Consider the following 22598-nt stretch of genomic DNA (forward strand, 5'->3'; position numbering starts at 1 on the left):
ACATCTGGCTGACTTTTGAAACATGTGGAAGGTTTAACAAATGCCTTCTTGCGCATGATGGGAGGCTGTATTTACAAAGCATACTTCCTCCTTTGCAAATGTATGAAGACTAAAATACACATTCAGTCTGAAACAGAATGAAAACCTAACAACCTATCAAAACACCAGGCCAGGTTGTTCCTAGTGAAAAACCACCGCAGATCTCTTACGCCAGCAGAGGGAGCGTATGCCTTAATGACAGCAGCGCAGCTGTACCTTGGGAAGCTGAATTAGGAATTCTGTGGCAAGCCCAGCATTGCTTTTATTGTTTACAAAGAGGAGTTCTCTTTGGCTTTATATGTTAACTCACTATCAATGCCTGTAATGGCTCTAGTCATCTACCATTCTGCCTCCACTTAATCTTGTCTGCTCCCTTTCCTTCCTCTCACCAAGCATCTTGCATTCATGCCACAGGCATGCAAATGCATTTGGCACAAGTGGTAGGGAGGAGGGAGCCTTCCAGCGATTATGTGGCTAGGGGAATGGAAACCCATCCGGCTGCTGGCAGATTCATTCCAATGGCTTTCCTTTCATCCCTACTCTTTCGCTTGTGCTGCAGGCCAAGCCACTGTGTGACTGTACTCCCAGGGTGTGGGAGCATGTGAACTAGTGGTGACAGAAGAGGGAGGCCCAAACTGTCTAGTTTGAAAGAAGTTCTCTCAAGTTATTATTTTCAATAAAACAAAATAAATTCTGTTTTTAAATAGTCCATAACTGAGCTAGCTGTCTATCATGTGGAAAACTTAATTTTGGTGCCACCAAATTAAGGATGGAGGCTTGATTGTATATGTTGCTTTTCTGAATAAAAGTAGTAAGTACTTTTTCCCATAAGACCTTTGTACTGTATTCTGAATACAGGAAAGTGTTGAGCTTCTACTAGCATTTCAAAATTACTGCATTTGGTATAAAGGAACTCTAAACATTGTTTAAAGATGGTTACAAACCAGTCCAAGGATATGTCTGAGCCCTTTAAAAGATTAAAATAGAAAGAAATGACCGATGTAATAGGAATTAATTTTTCATTTGTCAAAGTTCTGCTCATTGCCAGCAGTGCAACACAGATGTCACCATAACTAACCAACCACAAGCTGAAGTTAATATGTACACTTAAATACAAGAAAAAGTCACAGATCATATCCAGTATTGCATTATGCATCTATTAGAGTGCTTCTGTGTGTGCACACAAAGTGAGGAAGGAATCAGTCTTTACAAACTAAATATCTATAAATTATATCATGTTCTGACCCTTATAGAATCACAGAATTGTTAGGGTTGGAAGTGGCCTCAAGGATCATCTAGTTCCAAACCCCCTGCCATGGGCAGGGACACCTCACACTAGATCAGGTTGCTCAGAGCTGCATCCAGCCTGGCCTTAGAAACCTCCAGGGATGGGGCTTTGTTTTCCCTTATCTCTGAAGTGTATAGAACTGTTTTTCCAACTGTTCTTTGACTAATCCCATAACTCATAAGTCTTTAATTGTTTTACAGGATATTAATGCACATGCATGTGTAACTGGTAAGCCCATCAGCCAGGGTGGCATCCATGGACGTATATCTGCAACTGGTCGTGGTGTCTTCCATGGAATTGAAAATTTCATCAATGAAGCATCATATATGAGCATATTAGGAATGACACCTGGATTTGGGGATAAAACATTTGCTGTTCAGGTAACATTTTTCCTTCTACTGCAAGAAAAAGGTAGTAAACTAACTTCTGGCAGAGCTGCTTTAAAAAAGGGCTGTAGCAATAAATCCTGTTAGGGTTTTACGACTTTCAAGTTAACCTTTACTCTCAAACATTAGAAACACTGCTCAAGGTGCCCTTTATTTTGGACTGTTTTTTAAAAACTGAACTTTTGATTGCACTCTGCAGGCACAAAGCCAAATCTCCAGTCTTTAGAAAGGTAGATTGCAAAGAATGAAATTAAATACTGTTACAGGAACTCTTTAAACTAAGGCATTGTCCACTTCTCAATGAGCTGTGACACTTTCTGCCTACACAAAATTTGCTGCATTGTTTCTCAATAAAGAAATTTAAAGAGAGAGGAATTGGGCATTATGTTCTTATTCCACTCTAGTTAACCAGTAGGCTGAAACAAACCTCTTTACCCTGCATGGATCCAGCAGCACGCTCATCTCCCTGTACTTTGGCATTTTCATGCCTGGCAGAGGGCTAACCAACAGGCACTAAAGCATGACTTAGACTGAAAACATGGCCAGAATAGAACACATGTAGGTTTCCTCCTTATTTCCTATACAAATCATCTAATGCCTAAATATTCCAATAGACAAAGAATTATTTAAAACTATTCAAAGTGATACAAGTCTTAGTAGCAATCATCATTTCAGCTGAAAAAATTCACAACTTTTACTTTTCTTTTTCCACTTACAGGGATTTGGTAATGTGGGCTTGCATTCTATGAGATACTTGCATCGTTTTGGAGCAAAATGTGTTGCTGTTGGAGAGTTTAATGGTTCTATCTGGAATCCTGATGGGATTGACCCAAAGGAACTAGAAGACTACAAATTGGTATGAAACTTAGCTAAGCAGAAAGACTTTAACTTTTGTCATATATAGGATGGCTGTAGACTGGTATTAATTGATGATATTTAAATATACTGCAATTAGTATTTACAAAATGGCTTAGGAATGTTGACCCCTCTGGTTTTCACCTTATTCCCAGTATGAATGTGGGTGGTACTGTTTTTTTAACTCTTTGACCTGACTCTCAGAAAAATGGCAAGGGATGACATGTGTGCAGGCTAATTACTTTGGAGTCAGAATTTAAGTTCATGATTGTTTTGCCTTTCTCATGATTAAACTAGAAGGGATGCCTCAAGGAGCAAGGGCAAGGAGGTTCTTGAAGGATTCCTGAGTATCACAAGTATCTAAGACTTCAAAGTGCATTTTTGCTACTTCTTACCTGTTGGATGTTTCTGGAAAAAAATTAATGCTTGTCTGGCAGTGAGACTCAGAAATGTAGTTTATAATGGCAAGTAGATATAGGGGTTTTTTCAGTTTGCAAGTGAAGCAGACTTGAGGGGGCAGTTCGCAGGCACAAAATAGGAGTTTCTAAGAGGCATATTTGATGTCATCCTCTACAGAGGGAGTGTTGAATGTCTCTATCACTCTCTCAAAAGAGAGAAAAAAATTCTGTCATGAACTATAATTGTCATATTGAATTTTAAAATAGTAATTCTGAATCTGATGTGATGCAACTTATCCTGTGTGTAGCATGCTGGGGGGTCATTTAAGTTTGAAAACTATGGCATTTGCTGGATATTTTAAGAGTTGAGAAGGGTTGGTTTTGTTTAAATTTTTTAAATACTCCAGAATCTGCATGGTTATTAGTGTCTTTGGCTAAAGAGCGATTATGCCTCAGTCATGGAAACTTAAACTGTTATTCAAGGTTTTATATGCCTAGTTTAGGTAAGGATAAGGATTACCTTATTTGCTGTCTTTCTGGAACTATTGCTTCTCTCTTCTTTCTTTTTTGTAAATTGGAAGAAGAAATCATTTGAGTACACACACTAAAACCACCCTGGTTTATTTTCTCACAACAGCAACACGGGACAATCATGGGCTTCCCTAAAGCTCAGACACTTGAGGGCAGTATTCTGGAAACAGACTGTGACATTCTCATCCCTGCTGCCAGTGAGAAGCAGTTGACAAAGGCAAATGCTCACAAAGTTAAAGCAAAGGTACAGTAGAGAGTTTGAATGTAAATGCAAAGTAGAGAAGTGCTGTTTAAATGCTAGTATTCAGTAATTAGCATGCACAAAACTGAACCCATACCTTTGAGTTACTCTGCTGTGATTCTTTTCAGATTATTGCTGAAGGTGCCAATGGGCCTACAACTCCTGAAGCTGACAAAATCTTCTTGGAGCGGAATATCATGGTTATCCCTGTAAGGTTCTATTATGACCTTTGGTTTTCATTTCAAGGGTAATATTTCTGTGAATTATAGCAAGACTTTATTTATTGAAGATTTTTATTAATAGCCATTCATTCTCTTAGAGTGGTTTTAAACAACTGATGTCTAGGAACTGGGTGTCAATGTTGCTTAAGATTGGTAGTAATTAAAGACCTCACTGCAACTGCAAATGACCACAGATAACTATTATGTGAAGACTACATATTCAGAAGAGAGAACAATCCACAATTAGTCCTTAAATCTATTGGTTTGCATTTTGGAGTATTAGCTGACATTTGATCAACTAAATAGTCCACTAAGCAAAAAAGGCAGAGTAAAAACACTGGCCAGTTTGTTTGTAACATTGTGTGTCTGGGTAATGCACTGACAGAACTGTGTATTATCAGTTGCATACAGTAGATATTTCCTATAGTGGTAATTTGAAAGAATAAGAGATATCCAGGTATAATGATAATCTTTTCCCAGAGAAAGAGAGTCTTGATCAAGTGATACTAGCAGAAAGAGTGGCTAATGTTGAGTCTTTACTTACTAAGAACACCCAATTACCTTGACTGAAAATTGGTGTTCTGAAGTTAAACATTTTAAATCAATAAAAGTAGTCTCTGGACTGAAGAAGAGGATACATGTTGTAGTGTAATAGTAACAACTGGATTGTTTTCTGTACTGCAGTTTAAACAAGTACTTTGCACATAATAATACTGCCTACTTTGCTTAATACAGTAGAGCTGTCTTTTTCACATGGTCACTAATCAAGACCTTTCTTATTTCTGTGCAGGATCTGTACCTGAATGCTGGTGGTGTAACAGTATCCTATTTTGAATGGCTGAAAAACTTGAACCATGTCAGTTATGGCCGCCTGACTTTCAAATATGAAAGGGATTCAAACTACCACTTGCTCAGTAAGTGCTAAATTCTGCTTAAACTCACTGTTTCATTGATAGATTGGACTAGCAAACACCAAATATGGGATAAATTAATACAGAACTATTTTGATTTCACCACAGTTTCCCACAAATTTATTATTGCTGTATACTGAAGAGCAGGAAAGATTGGATCAATTAACTGACTTCAAACTCTATTGAATTAAGTTGAATGCACACTTTTTTCAGTTCCTTTATAATCATAGAATTGTTATAGTTGGAAGGGACCTCAAGGATCATCTAGTTCCACCCCCCCTGCCATGGGCAGGGACACCTCACACTCAATCAGGTTGCCCAGAGCCACATCCAGCCTGGCCTTAAAAACCTCCAGGGATGGGGCTTCTACCACCTCCCTTGCAACCTATTCCAGTGTCTCACCACCCTCATGGTGAAGAACTTCTTCCTAACATCCAATCTGAACCTACCCATTTCTATTTTTTCCCATTCCTCCTAGTGACACCCTAAAAAGTCCCTCCCCAGCTTTCTTGTAGGCCCCCTTAAGATACTGGAAGGCCACAATTAGGTCTCCTCAGAGCCTTTACTTCTCCAGACTGAATAGCCCCAACTCCCTCATTCTGTCTTCATAGGAGAGGTGCTCCAGCCCTCTAATCATCCTTGTGGTCCTCCTCTGGACATGTTCCAGCACCTCCAGACCCTTCTTGCAACAGGGGCTCCAGAACTGGCTGCAGTGCTCTGGGTGGGGTCTCACCAGCACAGAGTACAGGGGGTAGAATCAGCTCCCTTGACCTGCTGGCTATGCTTCTCTTGATGCAGCCCAGGCTCTGGTTGGCTTTCTGGGCTGCAAGTGCACACTGGTGGCTCCTGTTGAGCTTCTCATCCACCAGCACCCCCAGGTTCTTTTCTTCAGGGCTGCTCTCAAGCCAGTCCCTGCCCAGCCTGTACTGGTGCTTGGGATTGCCCCGACCCTTGCACTTGGTCTTGTTGAACCTCATGAGGTTGTCATGGGCTCATCTCTCCAGCCTGCCAAGGTCCCTCTGGATGGCCTCCCTTCCCTCCAGCATATCTGCACACCACACAGCTTGGTGTCATCAGCAAACCTGCTGAGGGTGCACTCAATGCCACTGTCCATGTTGCCAACAAAGATGTTAAACAAGACTGGTCCCTGTACTGATCCCTGAGGGACTCCACTTGTCACTGGCTTCCACTTGAACATGGACCCATTGACAGCCACCCTTTGGGTGTGGTCACGAAGCCAGTTCTTTACCCACTGAATGGTCCATCCATCAAACTCATACTGCACCAGCCTGGAGAGTAGGATGTTGTGTGGGACAGTGTCAAAGGCTTTGCTCAGTTTCGTGAAACTACTGAACTGAAACTACTTATGTAAAATATTTATCACTACCAAGCTGTGCCTTTGGTACATGAGAACTATCGAGTGGTTGACTAATTTAATTCCCTTTCTTAGCTTCAAGATTGTAATTTTAAATACTCTAATGTTGTTTAGGAAACTGTACTAATTTAAGTTCAGGAATAAAGATGGAATAAATATCAATTCACAATACCAAAGCACTTATGTCCTAGGGAAAACCCTGAAATTCCACGAGTTTTTTTCTTAGCCAGTATTATACAACCGAAGTGCAATAGGAGGTAACTGATAGCATTAGAAAAAGTATTTCCTGAAGTTTAAGCAATCTATCACATTAGAAAAGTTAATCCAGATTGCTCTTACAAAAAAGTGGGATCAGTAAATCTACATCTTCTTACCATATGACTGTATTACAACATTGTTACTACTAATATTAGAGGTGTTCACTTATAAAAATAGAAAACCCAACATGTTTTCCTTTTCTTAGAAAACAATAGTATGACTCTGCCCCCAGTCCTTGTAGTTTGTATTTCATGCCATTGAATCCTGAAAGTCCAGGAGTCAGCTCCTTTGTTAGGGAGACTCTTCCTTTCCTTGTCAGTTACCTTGCCTCTACATTTCTTTCTTTCTAGTGTCTGTCCAAGAAAGCTTGGAAAGAAAATTTGGGAAACACGGTGGAACTATTCCAGTTGTGCCTACAGCAGAATTTCAAGATAGGATATCGGTAAGTAGTTGCTGCTGTTACTGTAGCTGTATCCTGGCATTATAACTACTAGCTAAATTTTACCATTTTGGCTGTCATGGCGGTTTTGGCCAAGTAAGACATTATCTGAACTGCTTAGGAATACCAGAATAGAACAGACCAGGTTGGAAGAGACCTTCAAGATCATTGCATCCAACCCATCATCCAACACCATCTAGTCAACTAAACCATGCAACCAAGCACCCTATCAAGTCTCCTCCTAAACACCTCCAATGATGGTGACTCCACCACCTCCCTGGGCAGCCCATTCCAATGGGCAATCGCTCTCTCTCTATGAAGAATTTCTTCCTAACATCCAGTCTGAACCTCCTCTGGCACAGCTTGAGACTGTGTCGTCTTGTTCTGGTGCTGGTTGCCTGGGAGAAGAGACCAGCCCCTGCCTGTCTACAATCTCCCTTCAGGTAGTTGTAGAGAGCAATAAGGTCTCCCCTGAGCCTCCTCTTCTCCAGGCTAAACAACCCCAGCTCCCTCAGCCTCTCCTCATAGGGCTTGTGTTCCAAACCCCTCACCAACTTTGTTTCCCTTCTCTGGACACGCTCCAGCAAGCCAACATCTTTGCTAAACTGAGGTGCCCAGAGCTATTTTGTTTTCCTTTTACTTGAGCCTACACAAAATATCTGCAATATTGTTAAAAAGCTACCACAGACAGTTTGATAGTTGTTTTCCTAACTCCAGGATCAATCAGGCAAGAGCTGGGTGAAAAACTGTAAAATGTTCATCTAAGAGTGAATTAGCAGGCAAAGAAATGTCAGGTAACATTAATGATCCAATGTGTGGGGAAATTTTCATGTAAAATGATGGGTTGTGAGCTCATCCATTTGCTTTCAAAAGGAAAATCTGGAGACAATGACAAAATATAAGCTTAGAAATCTATAGCAATCAAAAAGCAAATTCACTGACAGAAATTGTTCTGAAAGGAAAAGAATAAGACTAATGATACCACAATATAAAACCAGAGTGTGTCTGCCTTCTGAATACTTCATGCAGATTAGGTCTCTGTATCTTCAAACATTGTAGATGTGGAAAAAAATCCAGAGCCAGATTACAAGAGCAATTACAGCTATAGAAGCTTCTCATAAATGGAACAGTGAACTAACCAAGGTTCTATTGGCCTGAACTAGTTTTGTCATGCAGATATCTATAGAATGAGTGATTTGAAAATGAGTGATGGATAAGAATAGGCTGTTCACTGAAGGAGTGGTGAAAGAATGAGATGTGTTCAGACAAAACCAGCAGTGAGGCACAGAATGAAGAATGGGAGATGGTTCCTAGTGCAGCAGATGGTTGTGTAATACTCTGCCACAGGATGTATGGAAACATTAGACCTCGGAAGGAAATCAGAAGTGTAGGCAAACTTGGACCACCATCAGATAATAGCACAAGACTTCAGCATGATCCAGTATGATGCTAATGTTTTCATGAATGTTAGGATAAGTGATAGTTCTGTGGCTTAAAGCAATCACTATTATGGCTTAAACACAAGCTGTAGACACTGGCCTAGTAATTTCCACATCCAGTCCAAACTAGTATTTGAGGGAAAGAATGTATTTTGTGAAGCTAGGTCTTAAATCATCAGTAAATGGTAATAATCAGGATAATGGAACATTGAAGCTGATACTCAGTCATCTTAATCCAGGCTATCTGCTATTATTTATCGGAACAATGTTTTCTGGAGTTGCTCAGGGCTGATACAACATTGAGTACATGAATTTTGGATTCATACCTTTCCTAAAATCTATCTTCAAAATAGCTTCTATAGGTTACTGACTCTTGGGAGTGTTTAGGTTTAACATTTACTTTGAGTTCTGAAGGCTGAAAACAACAGCCTTATATAACATCAATAAAAGTATTAAGGCATTTGGAAGCTAGGTGTATAAAAGACTTCAGTGCTTACCTCTGAGGTCTCAGAACTGACCAGTATTAGCTCTTCAAGTAACACAGTAAAGGCAGCTTAGATTCTTGCACCAGTCATTAGAAGAAAATGAGTAAGCACGCTTCACTAATTACAAGAATCCAACATGTCATTGTCCCTAATACACGAGTAGTACCTTTTTGGTTTTTTGGCTTAAACCATGATTTTATTCTCTGTTGTTTCAGGGTGCTTCTGAGAAAGACATTGTCCACTCTGGGTTGGCTTATACAATGGAACGTTCTGCCCGGGTAAATATTGCATTAGTAAATAGCACCTCTGGGAACAGGAACTTACATGACTTTGCAACATTTTTTTGATGGGTTGTACAGTAGATAAGCAGTTCCTGATAGTGGAAGTCACTGAGAGCATGAGGTATTTCTTCTTTTGCTGGGATGGCCAACTTTAACTGGGTGTGGTAAATAGGAGAGGCTAATATATGAAATCAGTAAATATTTTCTAGTAGAAGCTGTAATAATTAAAAACTTTTTAGTTGTCCTCTTGTACCTGGGACACATACCTAAGAGTGCTTTACTTCATCACCATCAGTTTTAGACTAACCCCTCTGTGCAGTATATTTAATTAGTGGGTAAAGACTACTTGAAACATTTTGCTTCTCCCTGTATCTGGGGTACATACAGATCCAAGACACAAAAAGGGGCAAAGTAGTAATCTAGGAAAGATTTCCCTTTCAGGTCTCCGTTGTAAGGAGAGCCAAGACATTTTACAATTGATCCACAAAGGATCATAGCTCTGAGACCAATCTTGGAGTTCTTTATGCTGCTAATGTGCATCCTCCAAGCAAAATCTAGTTTGGTTACTGCGGGAAGAACTTTCAGAAATCACATGTAACCTTTTCTGTTTCAGCAAATCATGCGTACTGCCATGAAGTACAACCTGGGTCTGGATCTGAGAACGGCTGCCTATGTCAATGCAATTGAGAAAGTCTTCAAAGTGTACAACGAGGCTGGCCTGACTTTTACATAAAGAGGCCATTACTGCTCCTTACTGTATCCCACCCCTCGCTGTTAATGTACCCTCTTCTTGAGAAAGCTTATCACAAGTTTACATGTAACCACAAAATTTTCCTTTTCTTCTGACATTATAGTGGATTCTATTCTCAATTAGTTTCAATCCAAGCTAGTCTTTTTTACAATAAAAATCCATGGATTAGGAAATTGTACACAGAGTATGCATCTGAAGGTAACAGTTCATCTGCACTTGTGGGGGCCATTCTGGGTATTTTGCCTACAAAACAAAATGGTACATGTTATGTATGAGAGAGTGGTCTTGCCACCTGAGCCACCTCTCAGACTTCAGATCAGATACTGTACTAGATGAGCATTTTGCTCATTATTACTTCATGCACTTTTCTTTAATGATGTAATTTTGGCTTTGGCACTTTCAGTAAGGCCTTATATGATCAATGCTGTGGCATTGTCAAAGGAAGAATGGGCCTCCAGCAGGGTTTAACTTTGATAGGAGTCTAATTTTTATTTGTAGTAGAGCTTCATGCCTGGTTCTCTTTAGGCAACCTTTGTTGGCTTTGTTGTTTTTCTTTAACCGTGCTGCTGTTACAGGACTGCCTTTTACTGCTTGTTCAAGCTAGCCTGACTATCACCATGAAGTATGTAGAGGTGACAGACTAATATTTTTATAAGCTCAAACTATTGAGCAACTCCAGTTATGTTTTTAATCAAGCATCTACATAACTATTCTGACTGTAATCTAAAAATCTTTTAAAAAAAAAAAGTCTGAATTTGGTAAGCATTCATTCTTAAATTTTTGGAATTATTTTTCAGTTGAAATTAGATACTGCCTCCATGAACAACTAAAGTCAAACTGAACCCAAAAATCATTGGCCAAACTACAGAGGAGCTAGAATGCTGCTATAAACTTAACCCACTGTCTTACACACACACAGCCTTTGTTGTTTGTTTTGATTTGAATTTTTTGGCCATCAGGAAGTCTTGAAAGAATTGAAGATAGAGTATAACAAAATGGACCTCAACATAATACCGGATCAAACACAGTTTTTGAAGTGTAAGGCTTTTGTCCTATGAAGTCCCCTCTAAGTGCCAGATGTTATTTATGTAATGAATACAAATGTTGGGTTTTTTTAAAAGACAACTAGTTCCTCCCAGAAACTCATGCTTTTTTTTCTAATGACTTTGTAACTGCATGACATAACCTGGAGGAAAGAGCAGTTATTAAAAAAGTTGACCTTCCCAGATCTGCTACCCCGGTGTATTACTGTTTTCTATTTCATGCAATAGCTTTCTATAATTACAGTTGATCTGTGGATCTTCACAGCACACTTGTTTATTCATTACATACCTACTGATAAGATACTGTCTCTGAGCTATCCTAAGGGGCTCACTATCTCATGAACTTGACTGTCAGCAAGACTTTAAAGTTGGATACATTTGGTGAAATATTCCAGGTCTTCACTGTGTCCTCTCAAATTCATACAAAGAACTACTGCAGTAGTTAGCATGGAGCAATAAGTCTGTGTGATACATTTAATTAGTGGCTTGCTCCATCATATATGCTAATATCAAGGGTTATCTAAGTGTAGTGTATACTGGCAAAGAGAACCCTTTGAGCATGAAAGAATTACTGTGAACAAGATGTGGATCTCTAAACCAAGAGCTGCATCTTGGATCATGTATACTGTTTTTATATAAACATTTATTAGACAGTAAAATTAAATTAAGACTAACAACTCAACTCTGACAAATTACTTCCACCCATACTCAGAGAGTAAAAGAATCTCAAATAAATAGATGCATTGTTGAAAAGAATCAAAATCTTTAAAATGGAGTTGCTTTACCTGGCAACAAAGCTCTTCAAAATGTAGTAGCTGTGAAGAGGCTTGCCTAATGTACTGTTCTCTTCCTCCCTTCACTTTCTTGTCTCCAGCTACTAAAGTATCTGTAGTTTAGCTGTGCAAAATTTGAAAGTGGGACCTTTCCAGCGTTGGAACATTTAAGAGTTAGAAGATACCAAGATAGTGTAGACAGTTATCTCCTACCCACTTTGAAAAAAAAGCCAAAAGCTGCACAATACACAGTTCGTTATTGTTATATCACAGTATAACTGAGGTTGGAAGAGACCCCAAGGATCATCAAGTCCAACCTGTCTCGACAGACCTCACGACTAGACCATGGCACCAAGTGCCACTTGAACACCTCCAGGGACGGTGACTCCACCACCTCCCTGGGCAGCCCATTCCAATGACGAACGACTCGCTCAGTGAAGAACTTTCTCCTCACTTCGAGTCTAAACCTCCCCTGGCGCAGCTTGAGACTGTGTCCCCTTGTTCTGGTGCTGGTTGCCTGGGAGAAGAGACCAACCCCTTCCTGGCTACAACCACCTTTCAGGTAGTTGTAGAGAGCAATGAGGTCACCCCTGATCCTTCTCTTCTCCAGGCTAAACAATCCCAGCTCCCTCAGCCTCTCCTCATAGGGCTTGTGCTCAAGGCCTCTCACCAGCCTTGTTGCCCTTCTCTGGACACGTTCAAGTGTCTCAATGTCCTTCTTAAACTGAGGGGCCCAGAACTGGACATAGTACTCAAGGTGTGGCCTAACCAGTGCTGAGTACAGGGGCACAATGACCTCCCTGCTCCTGCTGGCCACACTATTCCTAATACAGGCCAGGATGCCATTGGCCCTCTTGGCCACCTGGGCACACTGCTGGCTCATGTTTAGGCGGGTGTCAATCAGCACCCCCAGCTCCCTCTCTGTTTGGGAGCTCTCCAGCCACTCTGACCCCACACATTAACACTCCTCAGGATATTCTGAAATAAAGTAGACCTAGCACCTGGCATGATTTTACCAAACCCAGTGATGAGCTCTAGAAGCTGACTGAACCAGCCAACTTGATTGCAAGGGTCATTGGCCTTTTGTTAGCAGTGTTAGAGGTCCAGGACACATGAATCTGAGCATATCCAAAAGCTGGTATATGAAGAACTTGGAGTACTTTCAATCAAAGAGTTGAGATTCCTAAGAAGATTGATGCTTGCAGCCTGACTTGATTACAGCATATCAGGTGATTTGCCATTTGCTTGTAGCTAAACACAACAACCAAACAATATCAGTGAATGCAGACTCCTCTTGGTAGCCTGCTCTGAGCTAGTCTTGTACATTAAGGCTATGCTGCTGGTGAGCATTACTGAGCTCAGTCCTGATGTGAGCAGGCAGTCAACAAAAATCCTAAAACTGATTATTCCCTAGCACATTTTGTAGCACACACCTCTCAACTCCTTGCACCAACAGAGGGAAACAACAATGGTAAAGTTTTACAAAGTTGCCATGAGTTAATCGGGGGTTTGAGGCTGGGGTGCAAAGCAGCTCTAGCCTTTTCCTAGCCACATTTAAAGGCAGCATTGTAAATATTGGGGTTTTTTTAACTACAGCTTCAAGTAGGTGTTTGACCAAACTTCTTGATGGAATGCACCCCTCCTTACATATACATACTGCAGTTAAAAGTTTTATCTTCCAGCTGACATTGTCACTGCTTGTATTCACATACACACCACTAGACATTCAGAAAGGAGCTTGCTAGGGTGTTTGGCAGGCAGCCAAGTTAGACTGGAACAGAGATTTGAAATTGCTCTGAACCATATCTACTACCTAGAGTAAAACACATCTTTTCCTTAGCAGGTGTTTGTAATCTCTCATGCAGTATATGTGCTGATTATGTAGCTAGCTTGTGTTGACTAGCATAGGAGTACTCTGAAGCTGCATGTGAATTTCATAAGGATGACAATGCATTCAGGGTTACACACCACTTGCAAACTACTAAATGCAAAATATCTCTAATACAGAGGAGTAAGCAGAACAACCCCATTTTTATCCCAGCAAAGAACTCAGGACTCTACCTGTTTCATCAGCAGCAACTCTCATCATCAAGAGGAAGTGTTGGCACAAGGACAGTGCTTGCTGTGGTGTCAAGCTTCTGCACAAGAGCCCTCTGAATGACACTGTCAGTAACTGGTAAGTATAGTATCAGATTTTAAACCCATGTGCACATGGGGTGTTTATTATTTTGGGTGTAGATTTGTTAGTTGTTTGGTTGGCTATTTTTATTTTTTAAAAACAGCCTAGACTTGCTCAGTTCTTATTCATTCAGTGCCTGCTTGATAACTGTCCACCTGTGCATTTCACAGGAGCCCTGCAAATGTCATAGATGACTCCAGTGCCATAATATGTGCTGCTTTTTTATCCATGCTTTGCTGTGCAGAGCTGTTGAAGTTGTACCAGTGATCCAGCTCAGGTGGTGTTAATCAGTTTGTGGCCAGCTAAGTGCTCTGCTGGCAGCAATGGATTGCTCTGCTTCTAGCATTAGGCCGAGTGTCACAGTGCTATTGTACAGTGGTTACGTACATGGTAACTGCAGCCTCCACAAACACAGTAGCTAGTTGCAATTTCACAGAGGAGACAAGAAGTATGAGTACCCATAGGTGCTTACCTTGTCTTGAAATGGCTGGCAGGTGCTCAGCTTGTGACACACACAATCAGGACTTTTGCTCAGTGGCCAAATGTGGGAGACTTTACTCTGCATTCCCTCTGAGCCATTCCTTACCTTGCAGAGAAAGTATTAGTATTAACACCTCACAGCTTTGGCCGTCCTCTCTGGAGTGTTCCAGCCTTTCTACACTGGATAAATCACACAGCAAGCATGGTGGGGTTTTTTTCATATGTGTAACTGAAGGATTCTTAATGAATACATACAAGCCAAGTAGTGTGTAAGTATTCTCTTTATTGAAAGGTACACATAGTATAAACTTGTTAACAAAACTTTCAGTGGTGGTACATTTTTATCTTCATTGTCCAAAGCTTTTGCCCCACGAAGTTGCTTGATTTGCTACATTTTTTACAGCTTTCTCACCGGATTCAGCAACTTTGTAGACTTCATCCAAAGCTTTTAAAACAGAAAACAGAGGTAACTGTAGCATCACTGCAATACCTCCCCCTTTCCCCACCTGTAGTGGGACAAGGAGAAAGGCAGGGTTGAGGGGCCTATATGAGATTTCACTAGTGAAACAGTGGAAATAAATAGAAATGTTACTGTACCTTTCTGACCAGCATCCTTAGCCTGTTCCACTGCTTGCTGCACAGTCTGTCCCACTGTGTTTGCTGGAATTAGAAGAAAAAGAGGTGTCAATGAAGCAGTTTTTACCCTTTGCTAAGTTCAGTAATTGCAATTTAGAAGGGTTCCCTAAATATTTCAGAGCTAGAAGATTAAAAAACTATTGCATAAGGAAAGGCACCTTGATCTAGTAGAAGAGATGCTTTTAGGACTCTGGTTTTAATTCCCTGCATTATCTGTGTACTGATGAAGTTTATGCATGTTGCAACATGCATCACCTACAGTGTAAAGAAACAAACCCTAGCAGAGAATTAAGTGCAATGAAATCTTCCTTTTACTGAGCATGGCTCAGATCTGCTGAGAGCAGGCCTAGGTAGTTTAGTTGAAAATTCTCTCACCGCCTGCCTAAAGCTTGATGCTTGCTGTCTGAAGCAACAAGCTACAAGAACAGCACAGCAAAATCTAGTGATTAGTTTAATAATTGTAGGAAGATAATTTATTCTCTAAGAGGCTAGACTAGTTTTCAAGGCACTGAAGTATTCAACAGAGAAGACTGATACAAAGAGAAAGATGACACTGTCTTAAAGCAGAGGAACTGTAGCCTAGAAATTAGTGATAAATATTGATGATCAGCCTTCAATAGATATGGTCACAGAAGTCTTACTCACAGCAGTCAAAGAATTTTGGTGCAAACAGCCTTCAGATGAACCTATGATCTATTTCACCTTGCATTTGCAGGACACTTTCTATTGTGTAAAAGGCATCCTAAATTTACACAAATGATATTCCCTGTTCACAAGGTGCAGCTAAGAAAAATGCTTCTCATAGTATCTTAGGTCACAGCTGAACTAATGGGTCCTTTCAGGAACTAGAGGGTAGATGCTAATTTTACATACTTGCAAAGCTCAGTTGCACCCCTCTGCACTTAGCAGTGGCTCAAGGGGCTACACCTTCTGAACATGTGGAGGCACAACAGAAGTAGTTCAGAAACTGGTAATTAAGAGTTGTAGAACCACCAGTTGGACAAACATTAGGTTTTGATGTTTTGGTGTTATGGGTCTTGTTTGGTTTCTTCCCCTTTAAGATGTAAAATCCCCCTTTATTTTAATTTAAATAGCAATTTAGAGGCTAACTCTATAATATTCCCAGAAACTGGTGTAGTACTGACAGTGATATGACCCCAGCATCACATGCTGTGTATTTACTGCCTGTCATTAAGCGCTGTGCTGGTGGCACAGAAGTAAGTGGCCAAAGTCAGACTGTGCCTGGAATCTTCCTTTGTAGTTTCAGGATCTAACTCCAGCTGGAAGAGCCTTGCTGCAGCACACGACTTGCTGGGAAGATGTGTGCAGGTTTCAGGCACAGGGCTTTAAATTGCTGGTATCTGAAGAACTGTTTTAGCTTCAAGTGCTTGAGGCAGAAGGGAAAGGATTGCTACTACTATTTAAAAACCTGTGCTGTTAAGAGTTTCTTGACTCCTAAACACTTAGGAGAGCTTAAACACTCAGCTGAACATTGGGATTACCACTCAACTCCTTCAAGATGACTTCTAAAGCATCCATATCAGTCTTCCAGCACAGTAAACAGGTTATTTTCCCAGTGTTAGTAAGAGTTAAGAAAATAAAAATACCTCCACAAAACCTGCATTTCTAGGGATGCTGTACAGCAAAAGAAACATCAATTTGAGAGCAAAAATTGGTTACTGACCAACTGCCTACATCTTGATGTTTTTATTTCATGCTTCAGTTTAAAAATAGCTGATTTAAGCATAAACCCAAACTCTTAGGAAAAAGGGTCAGTGAGTGTGGTATTGCACATCTTTCAACTCCCTAGCAAACCGAACCAACGATAGACAGCAAATAAGTGCTTTATTTGGCACATAACCTGCAAGTTGTAGTGCAGTTGAAGTCTCAGACAAAAGATCTAGTCTTGAGAGTTTACATTAATGTCATGTTAAGGAGTATGAAACAGTCTCCACTGCTCATGTGTTATATTAAGCACAAACATTTCAGGAATCGGACCAGCATAGATCTCTATGTTAAAGCTTCACTAATAATGGCTCATTTAAGCAGCACTTCATTTAAATTTGGGATCAACTCAGCAAGCCCCTCTGCAGGGCTAAGCTTGGTTCAGGTTCCCAGAGACCCTGCACTTGTGATGAGCAGCTGTGATAGTCAGGAATGCAACACTGGCAGCAGAGCAGAGCTGACTTAACCACATAGATTTGTGCAGCACTGAGCAGATCAAAGACCTCAGAGCTTCAGGGACCTAATCCACTGCACTGCTACAGAACTGATATATACCACGGCTGTTCATGTTAGGAAACAAAGTCCTAAGTAAGCAGCCTCCCTCTGCCCCTCACCTTTCATCAGTGCATCATCTGGACACCTACACAGTAAAAGTGAGAGTAGGAGAAGCTGTAGGAAACGAGTAGCTAATATTGGTCCTTCCTTTACTATAGTTAGAGAGTTTGGAAATTATGGCACATACTGACCGCACCGTTGAGGACAGCATCTATAGAGTTCATGCCTAAGAGACAGATTTACTCCCAGCTGGGAATGGTGCACATACTTCAACAGCCAAGGCACAGCAAGAAGAGAGAAAGCAGCAATGTGTATTTACCTGCCACCTGTGCAGCACTTTCAGCTTGTTGCGTGGCTTCCCCGACAAGCTTCTTCCCAATCCCAAGCATGGCTGCGTTCAGTCCTCTCTTGCCACAGAGAATGGGTGAGTGAATCCCTAAATTTGGTTCTGTTACAATGTTCAGCAAAGTGCAGCTTTTTATAGACAAAGCAGGACTCCTCCCAGTAGTTAGAGGGCAAATGCAGGGAGAAGCCATGAGCCCTTGTCAGGTGATTAATACATATGGCATAAAAGGGTGAAGAGACATTAGTGTTTATTATGCTTTCCTCCCCAGAGAGAGGGTGTGGATTAATCAGCAGAAGTTTTCCGTAGTCCAGGAATGAAAGCTTTGTTTTTCCATATCGAGGAGTTGGTAAACAGCACACACGCCACAGCTGTCCGGACCAAAGGCTCCCGAGCCAGTGCCACGGGGGAGATAGAGGCATGCACAGCCCGTTGTGAACTGGGCAGAAAAACATTGCGTCACAAAACACCCAGCTGGAGAATTGCTTAAATCAACTTCAGCATTTCCAAACCTTACATAGAAAAGTATCCACTTTCAGACCATGCTCACCCACATTTTTTTTTTCTCCCCAGTGGGACTTAAAATTCATGGTTATAAAAAGAAGTGGGAGGAGCTAACCCTGCCTTTTGAAGTATCTGATGAAATCTTTATTATGTTAGACAAAGCTAGTAACTTCATCATGTGTCATAATTAATATTTTAACCACTTGTTTCCAATGTCTGTTTCAGGAGAGTGAAGGGGGAAGTTTTGTGTTTTTCCCCTCTGTCCCCACAGCAAACAGTTGCAGGACCCAGCACAGTTTCCAGGGCCTCGGGTATCAGGCAAGAGCTGGTGGGGTATAGCCCATCAGCCTCTGCCTGCCCTTACTAGGAGCCAGGCAGCACTAAGCTGCAGCAGCAGGCTCACACCACCTCAAGCAACAAAAAGCTGAGCTCCCACCTTCTTTCCTGGGCTGGTAGGGTGTGCCCACATGTGCCATGGTGGGAGGCAGGCTGCCAAGCATGCCATTCCCACACCATACAGGCTTCTCGCTGGACACCTATATGCCATCCAGGAGGAGCCACCACCCCAAAGAACAAGGCTTATTTTTCTCCTGGGGTTACCTGCTTTCTATCAGAAACACTTTTGCATTCCTTCACACAGTGGAGAAGAGCTCGATCAAATAATTGTTCATCAGAAGGGGGGGTGTGTGTACACGTGTATGTGTGTAACCTATGTCAGAACAAAGGGTTTATTCATCAAACTGATCTACCTACAGCTGCCACCACAGCAGGCCCTAGGAATGCCTGTCGATCCCAGGCATGCCGCTTCATGAACAGCAGTTCCTCTACAGTGTCCCTTCCAGCATATTATAGCCAAAGTTCTATTTCCTTTTCAACCATTGAAGTTTCTTACTGACCGAAGTCCTACTTTATGTCAGTTAAATACGATGTGGAGGGTTTTGTGGAAGCAGGGAGGGGCTTCTCTTCATTTTATCTTGACAGCAGGGAAGGATTGCTCACCTTACAGGAAATAATACTGTGCTAGAACTTGCTGACACACAAAAAACAAATAAACACATAAGAACAAAACAAGAAAAAAAAAACACCAAAACAAGCCCCCCCCCAAAAAAAACCCAAAACAAAACAAAAAATAAACAGCCACCACAGAAAGAAAAGTAGCAATTTTGATTATACACTGAAGTCTTCCTTGACACCAAGCCAAGGGGCATTGATGAAGTTCAGAACCAAACCAAAATATTTCAGATAACTCAGAGCAGCACGTGGACATTCATTGCATGGCAACTGAGTGGTAAAGCGTACCCATTGTTCCCTGTGACATCCGCAATTACCAATAGCTGGCCTTGCTCACAGGAAACAGCAATTTCCTAGTCCTGGTCTGCTGCTGCTCTAGTTACTGACAGGGAGAGATATGTCAAGACAGCAAGACTCAAGAGTCAGCAATAGGCTTAGAATTTGGAGAGGTGACTGTTTACACTGTCGCAACAGACTAGTAATGCCTCTCCTCACCCTGTCTTAATCACAAAATAGAGAATGGTTCCTTCTTTCCTGCACTCCAGTACTGCAGAGAAACCCCTTTTTAAACAAAGCCCACATCATCACTAGTTCATGAGCAGCTTCCAAAAGAGATTGGTACAGCACCAGCACTGATGCCTTGACTTCCCAATGAACATGAGTTAAGAAATAAAATTACAGAAGCAGTTCTAATTATATTACACTGACGCACTGCAAGTATGCATCGAGTTGTGACACTGAAGAGAGTACGTGCCATTGCAATGCTCTCTACAAACAGGTGAAGGTGAAGTTTGCTCCACATGAAAACACAGAGCATCAAAACACACCACAGTTTTCAATTATTAAAAGGACCCTTTTTTTATTGCTACTTATAGGCTAAACCCACAGAAGTCCAGTGTAGAGGTGTAGTTCTCTGCAGGCATTTCTGGCACGTACATAAAAACTGACATTGCAGTGCACTCATAGCTGCTGACATCCATCATTGCATTACATACATGCTGCTGTTGCAGCAGCCATCTCAGTAGCTTCGTTTCCTAAATTCACCTAAGCACAGGCAGTGCAGGTGCCTAGCACTGCCTTGTTCCAAAATGCCAGCTGCCCCTCTGTGCCATTGCCACTACTTGTCCTCTTTTTGACACCTTCAGCTACCCCAGTACACCAACAGATTCTAACGAGCTTTGCTTGTTAGTGCAATTTAGGGGCTGACAAGAGCAGACTCTCAGATCCTGCCTCCTCCATAGGACTCTCTTACAGCCCAAAGGCCAGGACTGCTGCTCAGAGCATGTAATGCCAGGACAGCTTGCCAAGACCATGGCTTAAAGATGCCAAGGTACAAACACATAGACTCCCTAAGCTCAGCCATCAACCAGCACAGGCAAACACACTGAGCTTGAGAGCAGAGACACAACCCAGCATCCTTTGCCATGGGTTCAGGCTGTGCACCACACTCACACCCAAGTCTGGCCAAACACTACTACCTGCCAGCACTAGGAGCTACCTCAGTCCCTCACACAGGGCTGCATCCCCCCCACCAGCTGCAGTACCAGCTGGGAAGCTAGAAACCACAGCACTGGAAGCAAAGCCACAGCAACCACATCACAGTAATCAGATTACCAACACGGTGTGCCTCTAACACACCTCCTTCCTCAAAACACACAGCCACCTTGTATGCTACATTCCTACCTGTCCACCATGTCAGCAGCCAGAAGACTCCCTCAGGGCCCCTCAAGCAGCCCATTTATAGCCTCCCCAGCCCCTTCCTGGCCACAAACGGGCAGCCCTAGCCCAGGTTCAGCTAATTATGAGGAAAGGCTCCTCTGCCCCAGCCCTTCCTGCAGCTAGGGCCCTTATTTGCCAAACCTTGCAGTGTTTCAAGTAAAGGGTCAATCTATGCTGTCTTGTGGGCAGCAAGTTCTGGCTAACCCACTGCTGTCATGGGCTCTGGGAGCAGATGGTGCTGGCAGCTCCAAAAAAGGAGCTAGACAACTTCAGGGACAATAGATCTGTTCATAATTGGAGACTCCAAGGAGCGGGCAGTATACACCCTCCAACATTGTTAACCCAGCAGTTGTGGTTGCTTCGAAGTATGAGGGAAACCATGCAGAGTGTGGCCTGGCTTGCTGAGGCTCTACAAGTCACCTGTCTTGTTGCTGCTGGTGGTGCTGCTCTTCAGGAAGAAGAGAGGCTGAGGAGGGTTTTTGGATCATGGTAAAATTGCATAACATAGGCAAAGCACTCAGCCTTCACAGCAGGATCACCCTCAGCATGTACCTGTGTTACACACAGAACAGCATTAAGCCCAGCAACAACTTAACCATATCTAGGTTTTATGACCTTACATTTTGTAAGGGGAGTTTCTTTTCACAGACCTGTTTCCCCATCTCACTGTGAGCAGTTTATTCAGGGTATCCTCATGAAATAGTGAACAATTCCTATGCTTAGACTCCATGAGCCCCAGCACCACCTTGTCTGTGGCTTCTTCCTGGCACCTACCAGCCATCTGTGTCCTGTTTGTGTCCTATGTCCCATCCATATCTTGCCACTGCAGGGTGATGTGGCTGCTCCAGGACAGCCTGCTGCAGCAGTCCCCACTTCTGCCAGCCCTACAGGGCTAGGCCGGGAGTACCAAATGGGGCTGGCAGGGTTTGGGTCAGGGTCATAAGCTGTGCCACAGCAGGACGGGACAACCTAAATGACTGCAAGAAGGGCGTTTGGGAAAAGAAGTAAAAAGCCAGAGGGTTAGTCCTAAAGGACAAAGGAGAGAATATGTCATAAATACTGCCTAAGTTAGACCCAGGAAATGAAATGGCAGCTGAAACAGTGAGGTGTGAGAGCAGGATAGGAGGAAGCTGTGGCAGAGGGAGCAGAGGCCTGTGGGGCCTGTGGGCCCTGTGGGGGCTGCTTGCGGCAAGGAAGCAGTAAGAAGGGATTTCTTTACCAGGCCTCAGTTAATGTTTACCACAGCATGCCTCTTAACAAACAGCAGTCAGCCTGCTGTGCTCAACAGTTGTGCTCTCTGCTGTCCAACTTTTACAGTCTCTCCTGGCTTTTAAAATTAACTGTGAGAGCTAGAAATTCTCAAAGGGTGCTTGCAGTTGTCTTGGCTAGGTCTGGGAGCTGTAAAGGAAGTGAAAAACATCAGAGATGCTACTAAATGGAAAGAAGGAGCTATGCATAAGAAGAGTTTCTTTGCTTGAAATTCCTGACAATTTCCTAGCTGAAAATAAAAGAGAAACTGAACAAGCATCTCTTGTGTGTGTGTGTGTGTGTGTGTGTTCAGTGCCTTGGTACTGGCAGTGGCTGAGCAGCATCTATTAAGGCAAGGCTTATGAGGAAAGGGAAAAAGGCTCAGGCAAATTTCCTTTGGGGCTGTTGGCCCAGGTGGCACAGGGTATGAGGAACCCAGCCTGCAGCTGGGCCACCACCCTGCTGGGGCTGGAAGCTGCATAGG

The 22598-nt window shown here is 42.2% G+C and overlaps 1 protein-coding gene across 1 annotated transcript in view; it reads left to right on the forward strand.

Annotated features, from left to right (window-relative positions):
• The window catches only part of GLUD1 (glutamate dehydrogenase 1), a 28938-nt gene extending 18303 nt beyond the window's left edge, over positions 1-10635 (forward strand). Inside the window, exons 6-13 of the mRNA XM_009901710.2 lie at positions 1528-1707; positions 2432-2569; positions 3604-3741; positions 3867-3947; positions 4750-4873; positions 6854-6945; positions 9082-9144; positions 9761-10635. Of these exons, the coding sequence (XP_009900012.2) occupies positions 1528-1707; positions 2432-2569; positions 3604-3741; positions 3867-3947; positions 4750-4873; positions 6854-6945; positions 9082-9144; positions 9761-9880 (936 nt within the window). The 3' untranslated portion in view covers positions 9881-10635. The remainder of the gene's footprint in view (positions 1-1527; positions 1708-2431; positions 2570-3603; positions 3742-3866; positions 3948-4749; positions 4874-6853; positions 6946-9081; positions 9145-9760) is intronic.
• Positions 10636-22598: the final 11963 nt, after the last annotated feature.

Source organism: Dryobates pubescens, chromosome 8 (genome assembly GCF_014839835.1).
Source record: "Dryobates pubescens isolate bDryPub1 chromosome 8, bDryPub1.pri, whole genome shotgun sequence".
In the NCBI taxonomy this organism is placed as follows: Eukaryota; Metazoa; Chordata; class Aves; order Piciformes; family Picidae; genus Dryobates; species Dryobates pubescens.